Below are 18,332 nucleotides of genomic sequence, written 5' to 3'. Positions count from 1 at the left end.
TAAGAGCTTTTACCTTTAATTACCACGCTGAAAGAAAATCTTGTCGGAATGAAAAAAATTAACGGAATGGGAAAAATAACGGGAGCGCAATATGAACCACTGTCGTTCGTTAAAAATAAAAATCGATTGTTGCGATTACTACCAGGAATTACCACAAGACTCCCTCGCTAATTAAACAATCGAGGAGAAAGTTCGACTCGACGACCCGATCTTGTAGATTTCATTGGCTGTGTTTCGATAGTAATAGATTTAGAAATTGCTAATTGATTGGCTGTGTTTCGATTAAGTTCTCGACAAACGCTGGTTTAAGGCGGTCTATTGAAACAATTTTTAAGGTTGTCAAAAAAGTCTTGCGGTATTTTTGTTGAATTTTCAATTGTTCATAAAATTGGTTATAATAATGCGATTTAAGTCAAATACGCCCCGTTTTGTTCGATGACGAGTTCCCAACGAGATGCCAACTTCATATGCCCCTCTTATAGAAGCTCGCTTCCCTATTGTCAAAAAACTCGGAGAGCCAATTTTCACAGGACTCTCGTGTGGCCTGGCGTTGTCCTGATGGAAGACAATTCGGCCTCTGTTGATCAAAGATGGTCTCTTCTGCATGAGTGCTGCATTCAAGCGGTCCAGTTGTTGGCAGTACAAGCCCGAATTGAGCGTTTGGCCATAGGGGAGCAGCTCATAGTGGATGATTCCCTGCCAATCCCACCAAACACACAGAATAACCTTCCTGGCCGTCAATCCAGGCTTGGCCACCGTCTGGGCAGCTTCACCGCTTTTCGACCACGACCGTTTGCGCTTCACGTTGTCGTAAGTGACCCACTTTTCATCGCCAGTCACCATCCGCTTCAAAAACGGGTCGATTTTGTTGCGATTCAGGCAAAAATACGGGCAAAAATGTTTTTTTGCGTCAAGTCGTGTGGCACCCATACATCGAACTTCTTTTTGAATCCAAGCTTCTTCAAATGGTTTATAACGGTTTGATAACTCATGCCCAGCTCTTGGCCAATGCTACGGCTGCTACTATGCCGGTCTCTTTCGATCAATTCAGCGATTTTATCGCAATTTTCGACGACAGGCCTTCCGGACCGTGGCGCATCTTCGATCACCTGTGCACCAGAACGAAAACGTTGAAACCATCGTTGTGCGGTGGAAATGGAAACTGTATCGGGTCCATAAACTGCACAAATTTTATTGGCAGCAAGAGATGCATTTTTGCCTTTATCGTATTAGTACTGTAAAATATGCCGTATTTTCTCTTTATTTTGCTCCATGTTTGCGACGCTATAACTCACGAACCACTAAAAGCAAACAACAATTAATCAAACACGTGTTAGCACGTGAAAAGAGCTTTCCAAAAAGCTCTAGCGTGAACCGATGCGATGAATACAACTAGAACTACGCGCTTGCAAAGACAAGCTTGCGGAAATACCGCAAGACTTTTTTGACAACCTTTATGTTCGCCGTTAATTACTTACCTTGAAGTTGAATGGTGCTTGTAATGGTGTTTTATGACCGCCAATACCGCAAAAACAAGCCTTGCTTTCGGCAGCTCTGGATGTATGAAAACTAACGGCGAATCATGAAAAGTTATTTCAATGATAGGGTCGGTGAAAAACTGTCCTGGTATTGTGAGTGTTTTTCCAAAAATGAGTTCAGCAGGAAATGCATTAAGATCGTCTTTGACAACTGAGCGTAACCCAAGTTAAACCATAGTCTGTTAACTTCGCTTTTAATGCAGCCTTCAGCGAACGATGCCAGCGTTCAATTATCCCTTTGGCTTTTGGATTGTAAAGCGTCGTTCTGATATGCTCCACTCCGAGGTACTTGTTTAGTTTTAGAATAAAAAGGATTCGAATTGACGGCCTTGGTCCTTTGTAATGGGCTTAGATACGCCAAAGCCGGAGATCCACTTTGATAACAAGGTGTTCGCAACCGCTTCGGCAGAAATGTTCGTAATGGGAAACGCCTCAGGCCAGCGGATTGCAGTATCGATGCAGGTTAGTAAATATTTACGGGACGTAAGTGCTGCTTGTAGTGTACCTGAGGCACTCTTACCGTTTAACCTACCTACCTACCTACCTCGATGGCCATTTCTTCAAAATGTATGTCTCTTAGTTCAATAGAGTCTATTCTTGAGAGGAAATCCGGAACTACATTGTTCTTTCCCGGAACGTGGTAAATGGTAGTTGTGAATTCACTGATATAACTGAATTGTGCTGCACGACGTGTAATAATTTTTTCGCTAAATTTTTCGCATTTTTTGACAAATTCTGCTATTTATTTCATACACAAAACGTGGAAGCAAGTGAGCCCAACGACAATAAAAAATTGTTTCCTTAAAGCTGAGTTTGGTAATACAGACATGCCCAATGACGATAGTGGTTGGACCGCAGAAGAAGAGATTCCGCTATCAGCACTTGCTCAGTTCTCCAACGTTATTAATCATAGATGACTAGATGCGAAACTCTTTTTCTCGTGAGAGCGCTGAAAAATATGCATTTTTTATAACATTCGTCAGTATGCCACACCGGAAGAAAATAGAAACCCTTAGTTATAATACGACTATCTTTCATGGATATGGATTCCATATGATGGAAAATGTCAAGACGACGCATTGTGAAAACATCAGGCTAAGACTCCGAGGCTCCATCGTCATATAGTATGAACCGATGCAACATTTTCGACCTACAAAATACTTCGCCAAAGGAGGAACTACCGATAAGCATTTCTAAAATCGACAAAAATCGTTTAATGCTGAAAGAAAATGTATAAAGATATGGATATTTAATACATTATACAAGGTGTCAGAGCATTAGAACTTACATCCCTAGCTGACTTCCAGTGAAAGCTTGGTGACATTCGGTTCAGTGGAAACGAAGTTATTGCACAAAAATGAGTATCGAATAAACATCTAATATCAAATTTTCTTTTAACATCGGTAAAACGTCTACCGAAACATTTGAATTGATGAAAAAAGCTTATGGCGATGATTGTCTATCTCGTGTCGTTCATGAGTGATTTACATTTTCAGAGATGGTTGTGAAGACATAAATGACAAGGAATATCAGTAATCACCGAAAACTCCATCGAAACTGTTGGTAAATTTATGAAAAAAGGAATTAAATCATAGTTGAAATTCATGGAATCGGAGTTGAATATCTCCAAAATATCGATTTATCGTATTTTAATTGATCATTTGGGCTTACGAAAAGTCTGCGCACGTTTCGTTCCGCACAAGTTAATTGAGGACCAAAAATTGCTTAGAATTCAACATTCGAAAGACTCATTAAAGAGGCAAGAAAAGGCGAGAACTTCCTTTACAACATTGTAGCTGGTGATGAAACGTGGTGTTTCCAACATGAACCTGAAACTACGCGTCAAAGTGCCGAATGGAAGGCCCCAGGCGAGCCACTACGCGAAAAATAGCATTTGGAGAAGTCAAAAATCAAGTTGATGCTCATCTGTTTTAACGATTCCAAGGAAATTGTCCACAAGAAGTTCGTGCCAATGGGCAAACCGTCAAAGCAATTTTCTATCTTGGCGTTTTGAAGAGTTTGTTGAATCGCATTCGTCGAATTCGCCCTGAATACCGCGAAGAAGGAAGCTGGCACTTATTGCATGGCAACGCACCATCTCATCGATACATTCTTCTGACTAATTTTTTGACTAGAAATCGCATTTTAACCATCAATCACTCACCGTATTCGCCTGAAATGGCTTCTTGTGACTTTTACCTATTCGGAAAATTGTATTTGGCTATGAAAGGAAAACGTTTTGCATACGTAGACTTGTAGACATTGTACCGACATTCTGTAGGACATTCCGGTCAATAACCTGAAACACTCCTTCGAAGAGCGCTTAGATCGCGCAAAACAGTGTATTGAGACCAGAGGGTACTATTTTTAATAAATAAACTCGAAGTTATCAGAACAAAACTGCTGTCGCTTCTATTTTAGCTAAGTCTTGTTTATTTTGGACTTCACCTTGTATATATATTACTGGCACTTACATTACATATTTATTGGGTGTTTAGCCGAGCTCCTCCGTGCGTCTTAATATTTTCCCCTAATGGAGGGGAATACGGTTTTACGCAGCCTCCGAATGGCAGATGGCTTTAGGATGAGCTCCTGCCAGGTGGTTTGGCATTGCCTTCCGAGGAGCGACCGCGATTTAAAAAAAACTTTTTCTATCAATTGGCGTTTCGTGGCCTGTGCATTTCTGAATGGTAGTCAAGCCCACACCTATTTGGCTTCGGTGGTCATCGTTATAAAATAAAAATATATAAATACATATTAGTATACTTACATTTCTTTAAACTCCTCTGAATTCCACAAACCAGAAAACTTATCGGAAATTTTTCTAAAGCATTTATTATGAGGGTATTACTAATGGCATTGCTTTCGTTGATCACTTTTATGGCGAGAAATTATATTACTATATATATGTATAATACGTATTTAAGTATATGCGTTTAATCTAGCTTAAAAACTAGTGACTTGAATTGTTTACAAAAATAAATTAAAACTTAAAGCTATACCGCTTTTTACGCCTGCTCTAAGTTCGCATACGCCACGAATTTTTTATCATGTCGGCCGCCTTTTCCGCAATCATTATTACAATAGCATTGGTATGTCCAGCCGGAATAGTTGGCATAATCGAGGCGTCGGCCACGCGTAGATGCTTAATACCGTGTACTCGTAACTGTGGATCCACCACTGCCTCAGCATCCGACAACGGACCCATCTTACAAGTACCCACTTGATGTTGCAAACTGGAGCCATAACGGCGCAAACAGCACTGCCAGTAAGATTTGCTACGAAAAGCCAAGTGTTCGCAGCCCAAGAAGGGTCTCTCATTGAATTCGGTGCCTATACGCCGCATGGCTTTCGATTGGGTGATTTGAAAAATCTGAAGGTAATGAATTTAAGTATCAAAATTAGAAGCTATGAGTAGTTAGGATATTGGATGATATGATAAAGAAGTGTTACTGCGACTTCAAAATTTATTTGTGCACCTACTTAAACCACAGCACTCTCCTAAAATGGTGGAGCTACTGGGCCTCTCGGCTAAATGATAAAATACTGTGGATGGCTGCTCATTCTAAGTCTTCTAGACAACCAAAAAAAGTTAGAGTGTAGACATCGAGATCGAGTTCCTGCAAGAGCGAAGTAGTGACAGAGGAGGTGTTCAATGCTATCTACTTCCTCCTTAGTCCTGCGGCAGAAGTCAATTGCCGGAAATCCAATATATTATATTTTTCAAGTGTTATTAGGCAGTGTCTGGTGATGATGCCAGCTACTGTATCAATGGAAGGCTACTCCAGATTGTTGAGGAACCTAGTTCTGTGCTCATTCCTTTCGGGCCAAACCTATATAATTATCTCACAAGTGATATCCGTGGTCCACTGTTAGCTTGTGCGATGTAAATCGACTTCACCCAGAGCTCCCTGTAGGATAAAGATTCATCCGCGATTCACTTTCAAGGAATGTCTCTGTGTGCAGAAGCCAAGACAACATTGCTAGTGTACCACTTAGAAAGCTTATTTGCTGCTGCTACTTTGGAAAAGTATTATTAGAGATTGTATGGTAGCTTGGCTGTCAGAGTGATCGGTTAGAATCTGTTGAGACATTTCATTGTTTTTCAGACATACTCTACATTTCGTCTCAGAAAACAGACATATATTCTTGTTTACCACCAAGCTGATTTGATTCGCTTTTGTATTCAGTCTAGAAGTAAATAGGGGCAAGCCTAAGCATATCCAGTTATAAAATGAAATAGTAGAAAACCTCGTTTATTTTTGAACCAGCACTAACAACGCTAATGAATCGAGTCTTGCAATCCTATGAAGAAAGGACACGTGCACTTTTAAGCAATTGAAAAGGCCTGCGGCAACTCGAACAAAAATGCACTTCATAAGTACCCGACTAAAGTCGTCTTATTATACACGTAAGACACGGAAGCATGGATTAGGACCACATGCCCTGAGTAAGAAGTGTTCCAGAGAAAGTCTCAACGGAAGATAAAGGTAAAGGCCCCATCTGCGTTAGAAATATCAAAGGAGAAGGAATCGCCTTCATATGGAATGCATACTTAAGTATAGCTCGTGCTTGGAAAAAACTAGACCGAAACCGAGAAAGACAGACTGCAGTATTCGCACTTACAGTCAATTAAGATCGGTAGGACTATCTGTAATAGAGCTTAACTCATCCATACCCATCCAAGTTTTGTCCTGTAATATAGGGTCCGGCACTCGAAGTGTGCCAACTTCAGACCTTTATAATATCCAAAAGGCGTACGATCTCACACCAAAGCAGCAACAAATCAGACTCGAGAGAGCGAAAGAATTGCTTCGCTTGGCCGAAAGCGATCAATTTCCGAACATTGTGTTTTCTGACGAGAAAATTTTTCAAATTGAGCAATTTGTAAACTCGGCACCGTCTCACTCAGCTCGAGTGAACCAAGTTATCGGCTAAAAAACAACGTTCCGAACTTCATAACGTCCACACAAGGGCGCTCAAATTCACCAGACGCGATTCCAATGGATTATTCTCTTAGGGCCAACGTGGATAGCAAGGTCCGAAATAAAAGATTCACCATTCCCGAGACGCTGAAAAAAGCCATTGTCCGCGAATGGGTCAAAATATCTGCAAGTCACATTCGTACAGCTTGCGAATCGTTTTGGCCGTCTGAAGGTCATAGTCAAGGTAAAAGGGGGTCATCTCGAGCAAAAGTAAATTAATTCTTAATTTTGCAACCCGCTTTCTTTAGCCATTGAGTTAGAAATCCAACCCCTCCCCCCAGAATTTTTCTCCATAATTTACCTCTTGCTAAAATCTCATTACATATCTGGAGTTTGAAACTACTGCCGCTTGTTCAGTGATAGGGGAAAGGGTTTGTCCTAAAGGAGTGTCGGTGGTTGTAGTATGGCCAGTTCTAAGCGAACAAATTGTTGCACACCAAACTAAGGAGGCATACGTTTCTGGCAAATGGCCACCCAATCCTCATCCTCCCTTTTCCTCCCTTTTTACGATAAGGGACCGAATTGATTTTTCGCCCATGTAGTTCCACTCATGGATAACAAACTAACTTAACCTAACCTACAACCGAATGGACAATCGAACTGTATAATTAGCATATTGGCCTTCACTTCAAATCTTGTAACCTACCACAATGTCTTCCAATCCTGCTCAGCCCATGTAACTTTACTACGAATTTTGTCGAAATAGGAAAATTAACTGAAAAACAATGGCAATAAAAATTCAAAATTAATTACCATTTGCACACCCTCCAACATAGCGCGTATATCATCTGGTTCTTGCATGTAATTCGGCTCCATTCGTGGCCAGTGGAAGGGATTTGTACTGCGCAAGGAGATGCGACCTCGACTTTTAGGACGCAGAAGTACTGGCACCATACCAAAAGTTTCCTATACACGAAAGGATATAGATTATATTTAAATCGCCCAAAAATAGATCTTCAAGCTGCTCACTTTCTCAAACAGACCCTCATATACTTTATAATAGAAATCATCTGGTATTCCCAACAAGTCACGCAATGAGCCCATACGATCACCGCTTAGCGAACCTGCGCCCAGTACGATCTCCATATCGGCATAGTCCTTATCTACAGTGAAGAATTGAAAAATACTTATAATCTCCTACATAACATTTTAAAATCATACCAACTGTCGAGTTCGGCGTGCGCACAAACGCAAATCCCTCTGCGCCACCAGGTATTGTATATGGACCTCGCCCCTCTAATACATAGTGCAGTATATCCGCTGGATTTAACACTCGTCGGTCATTTAAAGTCATTGTATCATTCACCAAAAATACCAATCCATTCAGCGTCACATGATCTTGCAAATTGTAGCCCACCTGTAAGTCACGAACTACTGGAATTCCCAACTCTGCCAAGTGCTCGCGCGGCCCAATGCCTGACAACATCAGCAGCTGCGGCGAAGCAATCGCACCCGCCGACAGTATAACTTCTTTTCTGGCCTTAACCACAAACCGTTGATGTTGCTTCATAAACTCAACGCCTGTCGCCACTTTACTCACCGGATCTACAATAATACGTGTCACCCAGGACTTCATTGATATATGTAAATTGGGTCGTCCAGCAATTGGTCTGATAAACGCCTTACTGGTACTGCAACGTCTGCCATTGCGTAGATTTGCTTGCGCACGCGCGAAACCCATCAAGTGTTCGCCATTTGTATCGGTTATCTCGTAGCCGACCTCACGACTTGATTTTAGAAAAGCTTTTAGTACTGACGATTTGAAGTCGGTATAGGCCACATCAAGTGGACCATTGCGTCCATGATATGGTGATTTGCGCAGTTCTTCGATATGTATGTTTTCAGATTTTTTAAAATATGGCAACACTTCATCATAACTCCAACCCTTATTGCCGAGCGCAGCCCAGTAATCATAATCTTTGCGATGGCCACGCGTGTAAAGCATAAAATTGATGAGACTCGTACCACCAATTCCGCGACCTTTTGGCCAATTGCACACGCCGCCTTTGAGACCTTGGCAGGCATTTGGTGTAGGATCGGGTTTATAGCCCCAGTTATAGCGTGTCATCTGTGTCAGTGCGGCAGTGAGGGGTACATCGCTAGAAAAGAGAATAGTATATAAATATTTTGAATATAAAAAAGAATAGCCAAAGATAATACTTTGAGTCATTAAATTCCAGCTTAGATAAAACTAGAGATCCAGGAAGGGCGAATTTAAGATCGAGACTATTAAGATTTATACTCTTTGAGGAATACTGAAGCTTATTTTCTCCAGTAGATCCTGTCAGTTAATGGTATCCCATAAAATGTCATCGATAAATATCAGTGAGTGGAAACGTCTTGAGGAAAGTGATTTCAAATTGATTAACAAACAAACTGCATTGAACTCTTCCAATACTTTGGCATTATACATATATATATATATATATATATATATATATATATATATATATATATAATTGGAGCGTACACCCTTTTTGGGTGTTTGGCCGAGCTCCTCCTCCTATTTGTGGTGTGCGCGTCTTGATGTTGTTCCACAAATGGAGGGACCTACAGTTTCAAGCCGACTCCGAACGGCAGATATTTTTATGAGGGGCGACCGCTATTAGAAAAATGTTTTTTTTCTAAATTTTGATGTTTTCACCGATACTTTGGCATTAAATACTATAAATTGGATTCCAAATTAGTGAGGTGTACTCTAGAGAATTATAAAGTGTTCTTCTAGTGTATATTTTTTCTTTTCTCTTTAAATATTCCCTAATCACCCCACTTGGGCCTCAACAAGATTTCGCCATCTGATACGATTTGGTACTGTTGTTTTTACGCTATCCTCAGGCAAGATTGATCTTCTCCATATGGTTTTTGGTCAAGCCTCGCACTAATTCCTTGGGGATTCCAGTCTAGTGACGTTAGAGTAAAGTAATCTGGTGGTCTTCTGAAGGTGTGGACTTTCCATCGCGAATTTCTGAGTTGTTTCTGCCACGGGATGGACTCTTCATCAGTAAGATTCCAAGGTCCGACATTACCGGTTCTTTTTGACCAGAATATTCTGCAAATGATGAGTAAGCATTTTTTCATAAAGTTCTAAAGTCTCTATGTGATGTATAGCAATGCCAACTTTGCACAACAGTTGATTATTCGAAGCTTCGTTTGTCCACCGATATGCGAGCTCCAACTTGAATAAGGTCGACTGAGCACCGCCTTTGCTTTACTCAGTTTGCAGTTGACGTCTTCACCGGCACCGCCGACAGCTGTTATTGTACAGTCAGGCTATCGACGACTTCCACCGCATAATAGCCAATTATTATACGGCGTGAGCTGGTTTGAATGACGCTCATGACCTCCGACTTAGCAATGTTGTTACCAGTTCAACAGTGCGTGGCATAAGAGGCATAAGTGGCAGTGGACATCCTTGGCTTACTCCTGTGTTGGTGGAAAATGGTTCAGTTATATTAGTTTGCAGAAGAAGAATAGTTTCTCGGTAGATGACTGTAGGCATCGATATCTCGTAAAGCATCGATCAAACAATTTAAAGTTTATACTCGTGGTCAAGGTGACATTTCACACTAAAAAATTTTGTTTGCTGTTTTTGATTTGTTCCATTCAGTTGCGAGTTACAGGGTGTTAGCAATAGAAGTCAACAAAGAAAAAATTTCGTTACGTTTTACAGTTTTTCTTAGATAAAAGCGAAAGTGCTAGCCAGACCGATAAAATTGTGGATGGACGTGCAATTTTGGATTCGTCGACTCCGTTCAGACATTTTTGATGTTAAAGAAAATGCCGGTAATGTCGAAAATGTTCTTACAAACACTGAAATAATCGAAGTTCACGGAAATGTTAGTAGTTGTAACCCCACCCAAGAGCTAAAGATCGACCATAAAACACTCGGAAAACCTCCGAGTGTATTTCTGCCATGAAAAAGCTCCACATACAAAATATATGCCGTTCAGAGTCAGTTTGATACTGTAGGTCCCTCTATTTGTAAAACAACATCAAGACGCATGTCACAAATAAGAAGAGGAGCTCGACCAAACACCTAAAAAGGGTGTAAGTGCCTATTAATGTGCTCAACTAATGGTGAGCCAAGAATGTCAAGCTGGGACACACCAAAGCTTGTAGCAAAGGGGTATGATTTTATATTACCAACTTCGACATACAAGTATATGGCTGGGTTGGAGAGATAAGATTTTTTGAAATTTGAATAAAACCCTAACCTTTCAAGCTTCAACAACAATGTACCATACGAATCAGTATCAAAATCTTTTAAAAATTCTGTGTGGACAAGGTCTACTTGATGACCCTTTAAATGATGGAATGCAAAACTCGAAGAGTTCAGCCAGGTTGGTAATCGTAGAATGCCCCAAAAAATTCATGTTAAAAAGAAGCAGAGGTTAACTTTCGCCACTTTTTCCAGTAGCTTATATCATTACCTCAAGTTTCTGAGAGACCTCCTCTTCGTTGAAACTCTTCTGGGCCGTTTATCATACACTCAACATGCCTACTGTAAAGGCAGATCGGTAGAGTCTGTCTTGCATACAATTGTTAAGGGCATCGAGGTGTCCCTCTATCAAAAAGAGTTCACTGTGAGCGCCTTCCTCGACATTGAGTTGGCTTTTAGCAATGTCTTCCCGGAGGCATTACTGAAAAGATTAGCGATTAAGTTTTTCTGTCTTAATCATTATAACCACTTCCAAATGACCTTCCCAGGAGCAACCGAACTAACTATACTCTCAAGAGTATCTTGCCTATCTAGTCCATCGGTTTTTGACAAAGATATGTTTCGAACCGAAAAATGGCGAACCGTTATCTCGCTCCCAGTGAATTTGACAGAATCAGCTATTGAACTGGCGTAATCAGTGAACATTTGTTTTAGTTTTATTGTTGTAATGTTATTGTAAACTTTTTTTTTTTATTTGTATTGTTATTAACGAGCAAATTTATCGTTAAATGCCGTTCTCTTTCTTATTTGCCACGTGTTACGGCGCAGCCAGAAATACTCTAGCGAATGTCGCAATCTTTTAATCTGTGTCAGTCAACTTTTGTCCGCAAAACGGAGGTGTTCGGTCAAGAAAGTGTAATTTTTTCCGATATCTAAGACTTTTTAAAGGAAAAAATGCCCGCAAAGAGGAAGTGACCGTTCGGAGAAGTTACATTGTATTCCGAAACGACAGGGACTGAATTTCTCATCAAAAAACTTAGGCCCTGGATTGTCGTTTGACATTCCTAAATTATTCTAAAAAATACTACTAATAATAAAAAATAAATGCTAATATTTTAGCACTGTTGTGCATCTACATTGGGTGTCTTTTCAGGTAAAGGCATGCCCCGCAGCCTTTTTGGTTTCTGTCGGTATTATTTCCGCTATAAGGTAATTGAATGTAACGCGTCATATGATAATTTTATCCATAAAAGAAAAATTGTATAACCATTTTTTTTTTTTAACGATTAGGTTGGGGAATAAGTTCGTAGCGTTTTACCGAAGACTTTTATTTGAACACAAAACAATAATTATATGAATAAATTATTCAATCATACATTCGCCGTTGCAGTTTATAACCTCTTCCCATCCTTCGACCAACTTGTTGATGCTGTTCCGCCAAAAATCGTATGTTCTGGTGTCAAAAAAGTAGTTGAGCCAGTTTTTAAGGGCCTCTTTGTTATCGAGTAACGCCTTTTATGTGGCAGGGAGCGGAAAAGATGGTAATCGACCGGTGCAAGGTCCAGAGTATACGGCGGATGCTGAAGAAACTCCCATTCAAGCTTTTGGTGTGGGGCTTTGATGACTTGTGCAAAATGGGGCCAGTTGTTGCCGTGAAGGAGTATGGTTTGACCATGTCGATCAGATCTTTTCAGTTGAATAGCATCATTCATGCAGTGGGTGGCTGGGCAATGTAGAGCTCCTCAGTCCAGTCTCACCAAACACATATCATGGCCTTCTTTGGATGAAGATCCGTCTTGACTCTCGTCTTTAGTGTATCTTCTGGAGCCACCCACTACTTTCTTTGCTTCATATTGATGTATAGGCACCATTTCTTATCGCTCGTGATGATTCGGTAAACAAATCTTTGTTTATGAGCATGTTGCTCGATGGCAGTGATTGAAAATCGTTTAATGATTGTAGTACATTTTTTCCGTTAATTTACGATTGGTTTGGCGACCGTTCTCCTTCAAAAGTGACATACGATGTTCTTCATCGAATTCAGAAGGCCTTCCGCTGCAGGATGTATCATAGACGTGAAAGTCGCCATTTTTGAACTTGCAAACCAATTCCGTGCTGTAGACTCACCTGTGATACCTTGTCCATACACGTCGCACATGCTCCGGGCTGCTTCGGCAGCTTTTGGACCTCGATGAAAAGCAAAGAAGAGCAGGTGTCGAAAATGTTGATTTTTGCCTCCTTGGTATTACATTTTTAAACCTTAAAACTGAAAGAAATTAAAAAACTCAAAAATACAGTTAACATAGCTCGGCAGAAGGAGTTCTATCGAACTAAAACTTACCCGTTGCCAAACAGCAAACAAATCGTTGTAAAATAAAAGAAAGTATAAAACTGCTATGAACTTATTCCTCATTCCAATAATTTTACACTCTGTGCCCTATATTATGCATTTTCTGTACAAATATATTACATTAATAAAACATTTTGTTCTCACCTCAAAAAGGTTTCCTGATCGCCCGCTTCCAACAGCAGCACCGTCGCATTGCCGATCTCACTGAGTCGATTCGCAACAACACAACCGCCCGAACCACCACCGATAATTATGAAATCATAGGCCTCCTCGAATGCTTGCGTGTCTGGTAGGCGTGTATGCAGCAACGAGGTCTCCAGATTGCGTGCTAACTCGACGAGAGGCTGAGCGCTGATAGGCAGTGTAATAGTGGCAAGCCAAAGGCAGACGGTGCACCAGCGAATGGTTGGCATATTCTTCAAATGGAGAGATGGCATGCAATAGAGACGTTAGAATACATAATAACATATTTGCTGAATAAATAATTTGTTAGCATTGAAGTTAGAAAACAATTTAACTTTTTATTGCATTGCAATAACTTAGCTAGCGACTACTCGTATACTCATATGTTTGCACGAGTATGTTGGCATGCATCTGAATAAGTGGCGCAACAATACATATATGTACTACTTAACATAGAGGCGTTAATTGTGCGTGCTACTTTTATTTCTAAATTAAGTTCTAGTTCGAATTTGCACTTGTATTAGGTAGGCAAACAGCTTACGGCCTTGGGCGCCTTTTTTTGCAAACTTGTTGCTGAAAGTATAAAAATAGAAACATACAACTGAAGGTAGAAGAAGAATGCTGTACAAAGTTGAGCAATCCGTTTCAAGTTTTATGTTTCTTGTATGTAATATTACTTTTCGTAAGTTGTATATATTTTATTTAAGTTAAGGGCTGTCTTTCGTATTTTGCGCCCAATAATGAAAACACAGTAAAATATGTATTAGTGGAAATTGCTTTATTGTTTTTTAAAATATTCTCCTTGGAAGTCAGTACACTTCCCTCTCGCTTGAACATTTTCTCGTATTCTATTTCCGATGCTCGAACACAAAAAGTAATAATTGAATACCAAATCGAAGCTGTAAGCCGGATGACTCATTAATTCGATCTTCTGAGTGGTCAAAAACTTTTTTGTGTGAGCCGATACAGGTTTTTCTTAATTCTCCGAAAACTTCTGGTAAACAAATGGCCATTAAAAAGCTCGTCATAAAAAAATATCTGCCGTTCGGAGTTGGCTTGAAACTGTAGGACTCTCCATTTGTGAAACAACATCAAGACGCATGCCACAAATAGGAGGAGGAGCTCGGCCAAACACCCAAAAATAGTGATTCATATATATAAGCTCATCTGGGAGCAACTATACTGTCGACTGCTGTTTTGTTTCCAGCTCATATGCGATGATCCAAGATTCGTCAGCAGTTAGGTGCAGAACCAGACTTTCTTTGAACTATCGTGGTTGAATTTCTTCAACATTTCCTTACACCAACAGACACGAGGCCTTTTACGAGCAATTGTTAAATTATGCGGTATCCAACTATAAAAAATCTTCTTGACGACTAAATCTTCATGCAATATTGAATGTCCAATTATGCTGGTCCCACTAATGCCCAAGAATGCCACTATCTCACGATATGTTGCATGATGATATTGTGATATCAATTGATGCACAGCATAGATTGTTTCAGGCACAGCTATCATTTTTGGACGGCCTTCACCAAATTCATCTAACAAGGCTTGACGGTCACGTTGAAACTCGTTGTATCAGCGTTTCACAATGGCCAAGTGTGGTGCCTCAAAACCAGGAGTCGAAATAAGTTGATTAATGCATTAATGTCTCGATAATCCACGTCAAAAATTGTTATACATCATCGCAACAAAAATTTCACAAGTTAACTCCTGTTTGGGCGTAATGAATTTTTCAACCCACTGAACAAATAAAACTCGTTAGTGAAAACGTTAAATTTAAGTTGATGCTAAAAAAAATACCAAACTTTTCGATAAAGATATCAAATTCCTGGTCATTATCACGTAGTTAACAGAGGCCGAAAATATAAAAAGCGCCCTCATACTTTCCCAAAAATCTACGCTGACTTAGGTTCGGTATATTATAACCATGAATTTCAATTAATTGCATATCAGATAGAGTCGCAACAAAACGTGGCCGAGAATATATTTTTCATTTATTTATTTTATTTTTGACGTGATAACGTCTTATAATTCGATGTAGCTGGCTGCACGCACCAAAAAATGCGTCGTTTTCTTACTCATGCGTCGTTACCTTGCTAAAACTGCAAGCGAGAGCGCGAAACGAACGACAAAGAAGCACAGTCTACCCCGCGCTCGGCAACGTTCGATATCTGGCTCTCTCCTACTTGAGTGAAGTATGCACATGTATGTATTTGTGCATTTGTATATAAATTCACATGTATTTGCATATGCCTTTTTCCCATGATGGAAAGAATAATGAGGTGGCGCCTATCGTGGTCCCGTTACTTTGCGCTCAGCGAATTTGACAATTAGTTACGTGATTTTAGCTCCAGTATGGCCAGATTACTATTTTCGTAACTTGATTTATCATTTTTTTTTTTTGTTATTTTTATTATTTTGTGTCTCGGAGTTTTAGTTCTTTCTTCATGACATTTTTCTAGTTGTTCTAATTAAAATGTCATGTTTATAATTTTGTAAAATATACATTTTTTAATAATTATTTAAATAATTCACTCAGTTTTATTTAGCTTTACTTTTTTTAACATCTGGTGGCATTGCCCGCGATTGCAGGTGTTGTTGGTGTTCTTCTCCTTTCGGCAGTCAAATCTCTCTCTCGCTACTGCAGTGTTGCCTAGGTTTGAATATAAAAACGCACTAAAATGCCCATTCAAAGAAAATAGCCCAACAAATTTTTATTGAATCACTTAAAGACCTTTGTATGCGTGACAAATTGTCTTTAAAATGTGCGTTTTCTTAAATAAATGTGTTATGCTTATGTATAATTTAATTTATGATTTTTTTTTTTATGCGAGACTGTTTTGTTAAGGGAACGACTTTTTTGCTATATTTGAAGTTATGTAACTAGATAAGGTACTCTTTTTGTAAAAATGTCAGTATGGTTTCTTTAGTATTTTCTGTATAGTATAGTATATTATAACTCTTAATGTCCTATGTCTCACTAAGGATTGATGACCGGAAGAAACGATTACACCTCTATGGTTTTAATTCGCATTCAATAAATTCAAAGGCTTTTTAAAATGTGTAAAAAGGTTTTCAATCTTAAGAAGAGTTGAGAGAGGGGCATTTAATATTTTTGCATAACCTTAAATGGAGCCAAAAATTAAATTCACACTTTGAAAATATCAAATTTTATAAAAACCAACTAATTTTCATTAGCACTAAAATCTTCTCAGAGTGACCTTTTTTAACCTTTTTTTTGTTAATAATATAGTTTGTTTTTTAACCTACAGTTTCGGTAGCTTTAAATTAAAAAAAAGAAATAAACACGAAACTTCAAAATTTTCGCATTTTCGGTATAAAAAAGCACTAAATTTATTGCGAAGAGCAAATGGTTGGTAATACTGCACAACTCAGCAAACGTGACGTCACGTACGCTCTGATGGGCGCAATCTTCTTTCTATCATTCTTGCCTTTTTCCTGTGTACATGGTAATGAACCATTTCTCTGTTGAGAATAGGAAGATGATAGGAAAAGTAGGAAATGAAAGGAAGTGTTTCGAGTGTAATGTGTATTGAAAAAGACAAATCGATGATGGTGCCTCTTAGTGTTGTTGACTTCTGAACGTCTAATGCACAATCGAAATTGAACATATCTTTCATGAATTTGATAAATGTGTCGTAATTTTCCACGTTTGTGTAAATGTAACTTGATCGATTCCATTGCGATTCCATTTTCCTCCTTCTCTATATCCATACAAAATATCTATCAAACAAATAAAATAAAAATTTTCTTTTGAAAAAATGCAACCATTCGATCAGCATTTTCTTATGACGTTGTGACGTTAAACTATCTTCAGTAAACCGACTTTACAGACAACCTCTTTTTTTTCTTTAGAATTTCCTGCCTAGAATGTCCTTAACACAAATGAGTACTCAATAATTTATTCAACATTAAATCTACTTTTAATTTCAGCGCACTTAAAGACATAATAAAAATTAATACTATATTTGAATATTTAATATTTTTGTTTTAATTTTGAAACTTTTAAATTTTTTTCTCTCAAATGTTACCACTTTCTTTGAAAGACATCAGCAACATTTAACGCAGTTAACCTTGAAACATCGTAAACATAAAATTCTCTTTGGTAAATGCAATGCCTTTAACGGCAACCGGTTTACATTCCTTCAAGTTCAAAATCAACTAGCTGTCATGAACGTGAGCGCTCAGCCGTTACAACTACGCTGCTTTTGAAGAAATAAACCAAACAAAAAAAGATATTAAATAAATAAGCGATAAAATTGCAAGCGAAAAGGCAATCAAAACAAACCGAAATGGCAAAGACCAGTTTAGCGCCGCTCAGTGCGTATCAAAACAAAAACGAAGAAACTCGGTCATTACTACGACTACCAGCTAAAGTATGTATTTGTACGTGTGTATGTATGTATATATGCATGAACAGTAATATACGGCTTAATATAAATACAATACATATACATATATGTATATACCTACATTTAAATGTAACGATTGGTAAAACGGCCAACTGAAACTTCGAAAGTCTCATAGCGCTTGTGGTCAATATTCGTACATAACTCCCATAAGATCTGGCATTTTAGTACAAAAATGCGGAATTCGAGATGTGAAACAGTGGTAAATAGGCAATGTGATTGCTATTGTAGTCATTGCCTTTCATTTTTATTTTCGCATTTATTTAAGAGTCGCACAGAGGGCGTCGTATCATAAGCGGCTCATTGGTGCGAAAAATCACTTAAAACATTGACTGAGCTCACCTTGGCATGAGTATATTGTTAATGATATAGGTGCTTACAATATTTAATACTTGTGGCATATCATATTGACAATGCAATGCAAAACTCTTACAAAAATAATTCAAACATATGAGTATTGCACCTGTACTATTTTGTCAGTAGAGACCTGGAAAAATAAACGTCTCTGATTTTTGTGTTTGGCGATTAAAAATTAGTTTAAAAATACCATTTTAGCGAGATAGAAAAAATTTGTCGATTTTATTTTTTATAGCTAAATGCCGACAGCAAAAATTCTAAACATAACTGGATTCGTCTACTTTTTCCTGCAGATACGGAGAAAGTGTTGATAGAACATAAATA

The 18,332-nt window shown here is 38.8% G+C and overlaps 1 protein-coding gene across 1 annotated transcript; it reads right to left on the bottom strand.

The window, feature by feature from the left end:
- Positions 1 to 4,355: 4,355 nt before the first annotated feature.
- Positions 4,356 to 13,445, bottom strand: LOC129250146 (glucose dehydrogenase [FAD, quinone]). The gene is made up of 5 exons (XM_054889793.1): positions 13,177 to 13,445; positions 7,685 to 8,622; positions 7,493 to 7,626; positions 7,277 to 7,429; positions 4,356 to 4,911 (listed from the first exon to the last, which is right to left on the bottom strand). The coding sequence occupies exons 1-5, from the start codon at positions 13,443 to 13,445 to the stop codon at positions 4,558 to 4,560; spliced, it is 1,848 nt and encodes a 615-aa protein (XP_054745768.1). The 3' UTR covers positions 4,356 to 4,557.
- Between the last annotated feature and the right edge of the window lie 4,887 nt (positions 13,446 to 18,332).

This window comes from Anastrepha obliqua, chromosome 1 (genome assembly GCF_027943255.1).
Source record: "Anastrepha obliqua isolate idAnaObli1 chromosome 1, idAnaObli1_1.0, whole genome shotgun sequence".
NCBI lineage: Eukaryota > Metazoa > Arthropoda > Insecta > Diptera > Tephritidae > Anastrepha > Anastrepha obliqua.
Note: the sequence above shows the minus strand (reverse complement) of the source record. Positions and strands in the feature narration are given on the sequence as shown.

Bases quoted from the DNA above. Each gene is read 5' to 3' on its own strand.
- LOC129250146 (XM_054889793.1), bottom strand. From the start codon at position 13,445: ATGCCAACCATTCGCTGGTGCACCGTCTGCCTTTGGCTTGCCACTATT. The intron at 7,627-7,684 runs GTATGATTTTAA...TCTTCACTGTAG, and splicing joins CACGCCGAACTCGACAGTTG to ATAAGGACTATGCCGATATG. The intron at 7,430-7,492 runs GTGAGCAGCTTG...TTTCGTGTATAG, and splicing joins ATGAGGGTCTGTTTGAGAAA to GAAACTTTTGGTATGGTGCC.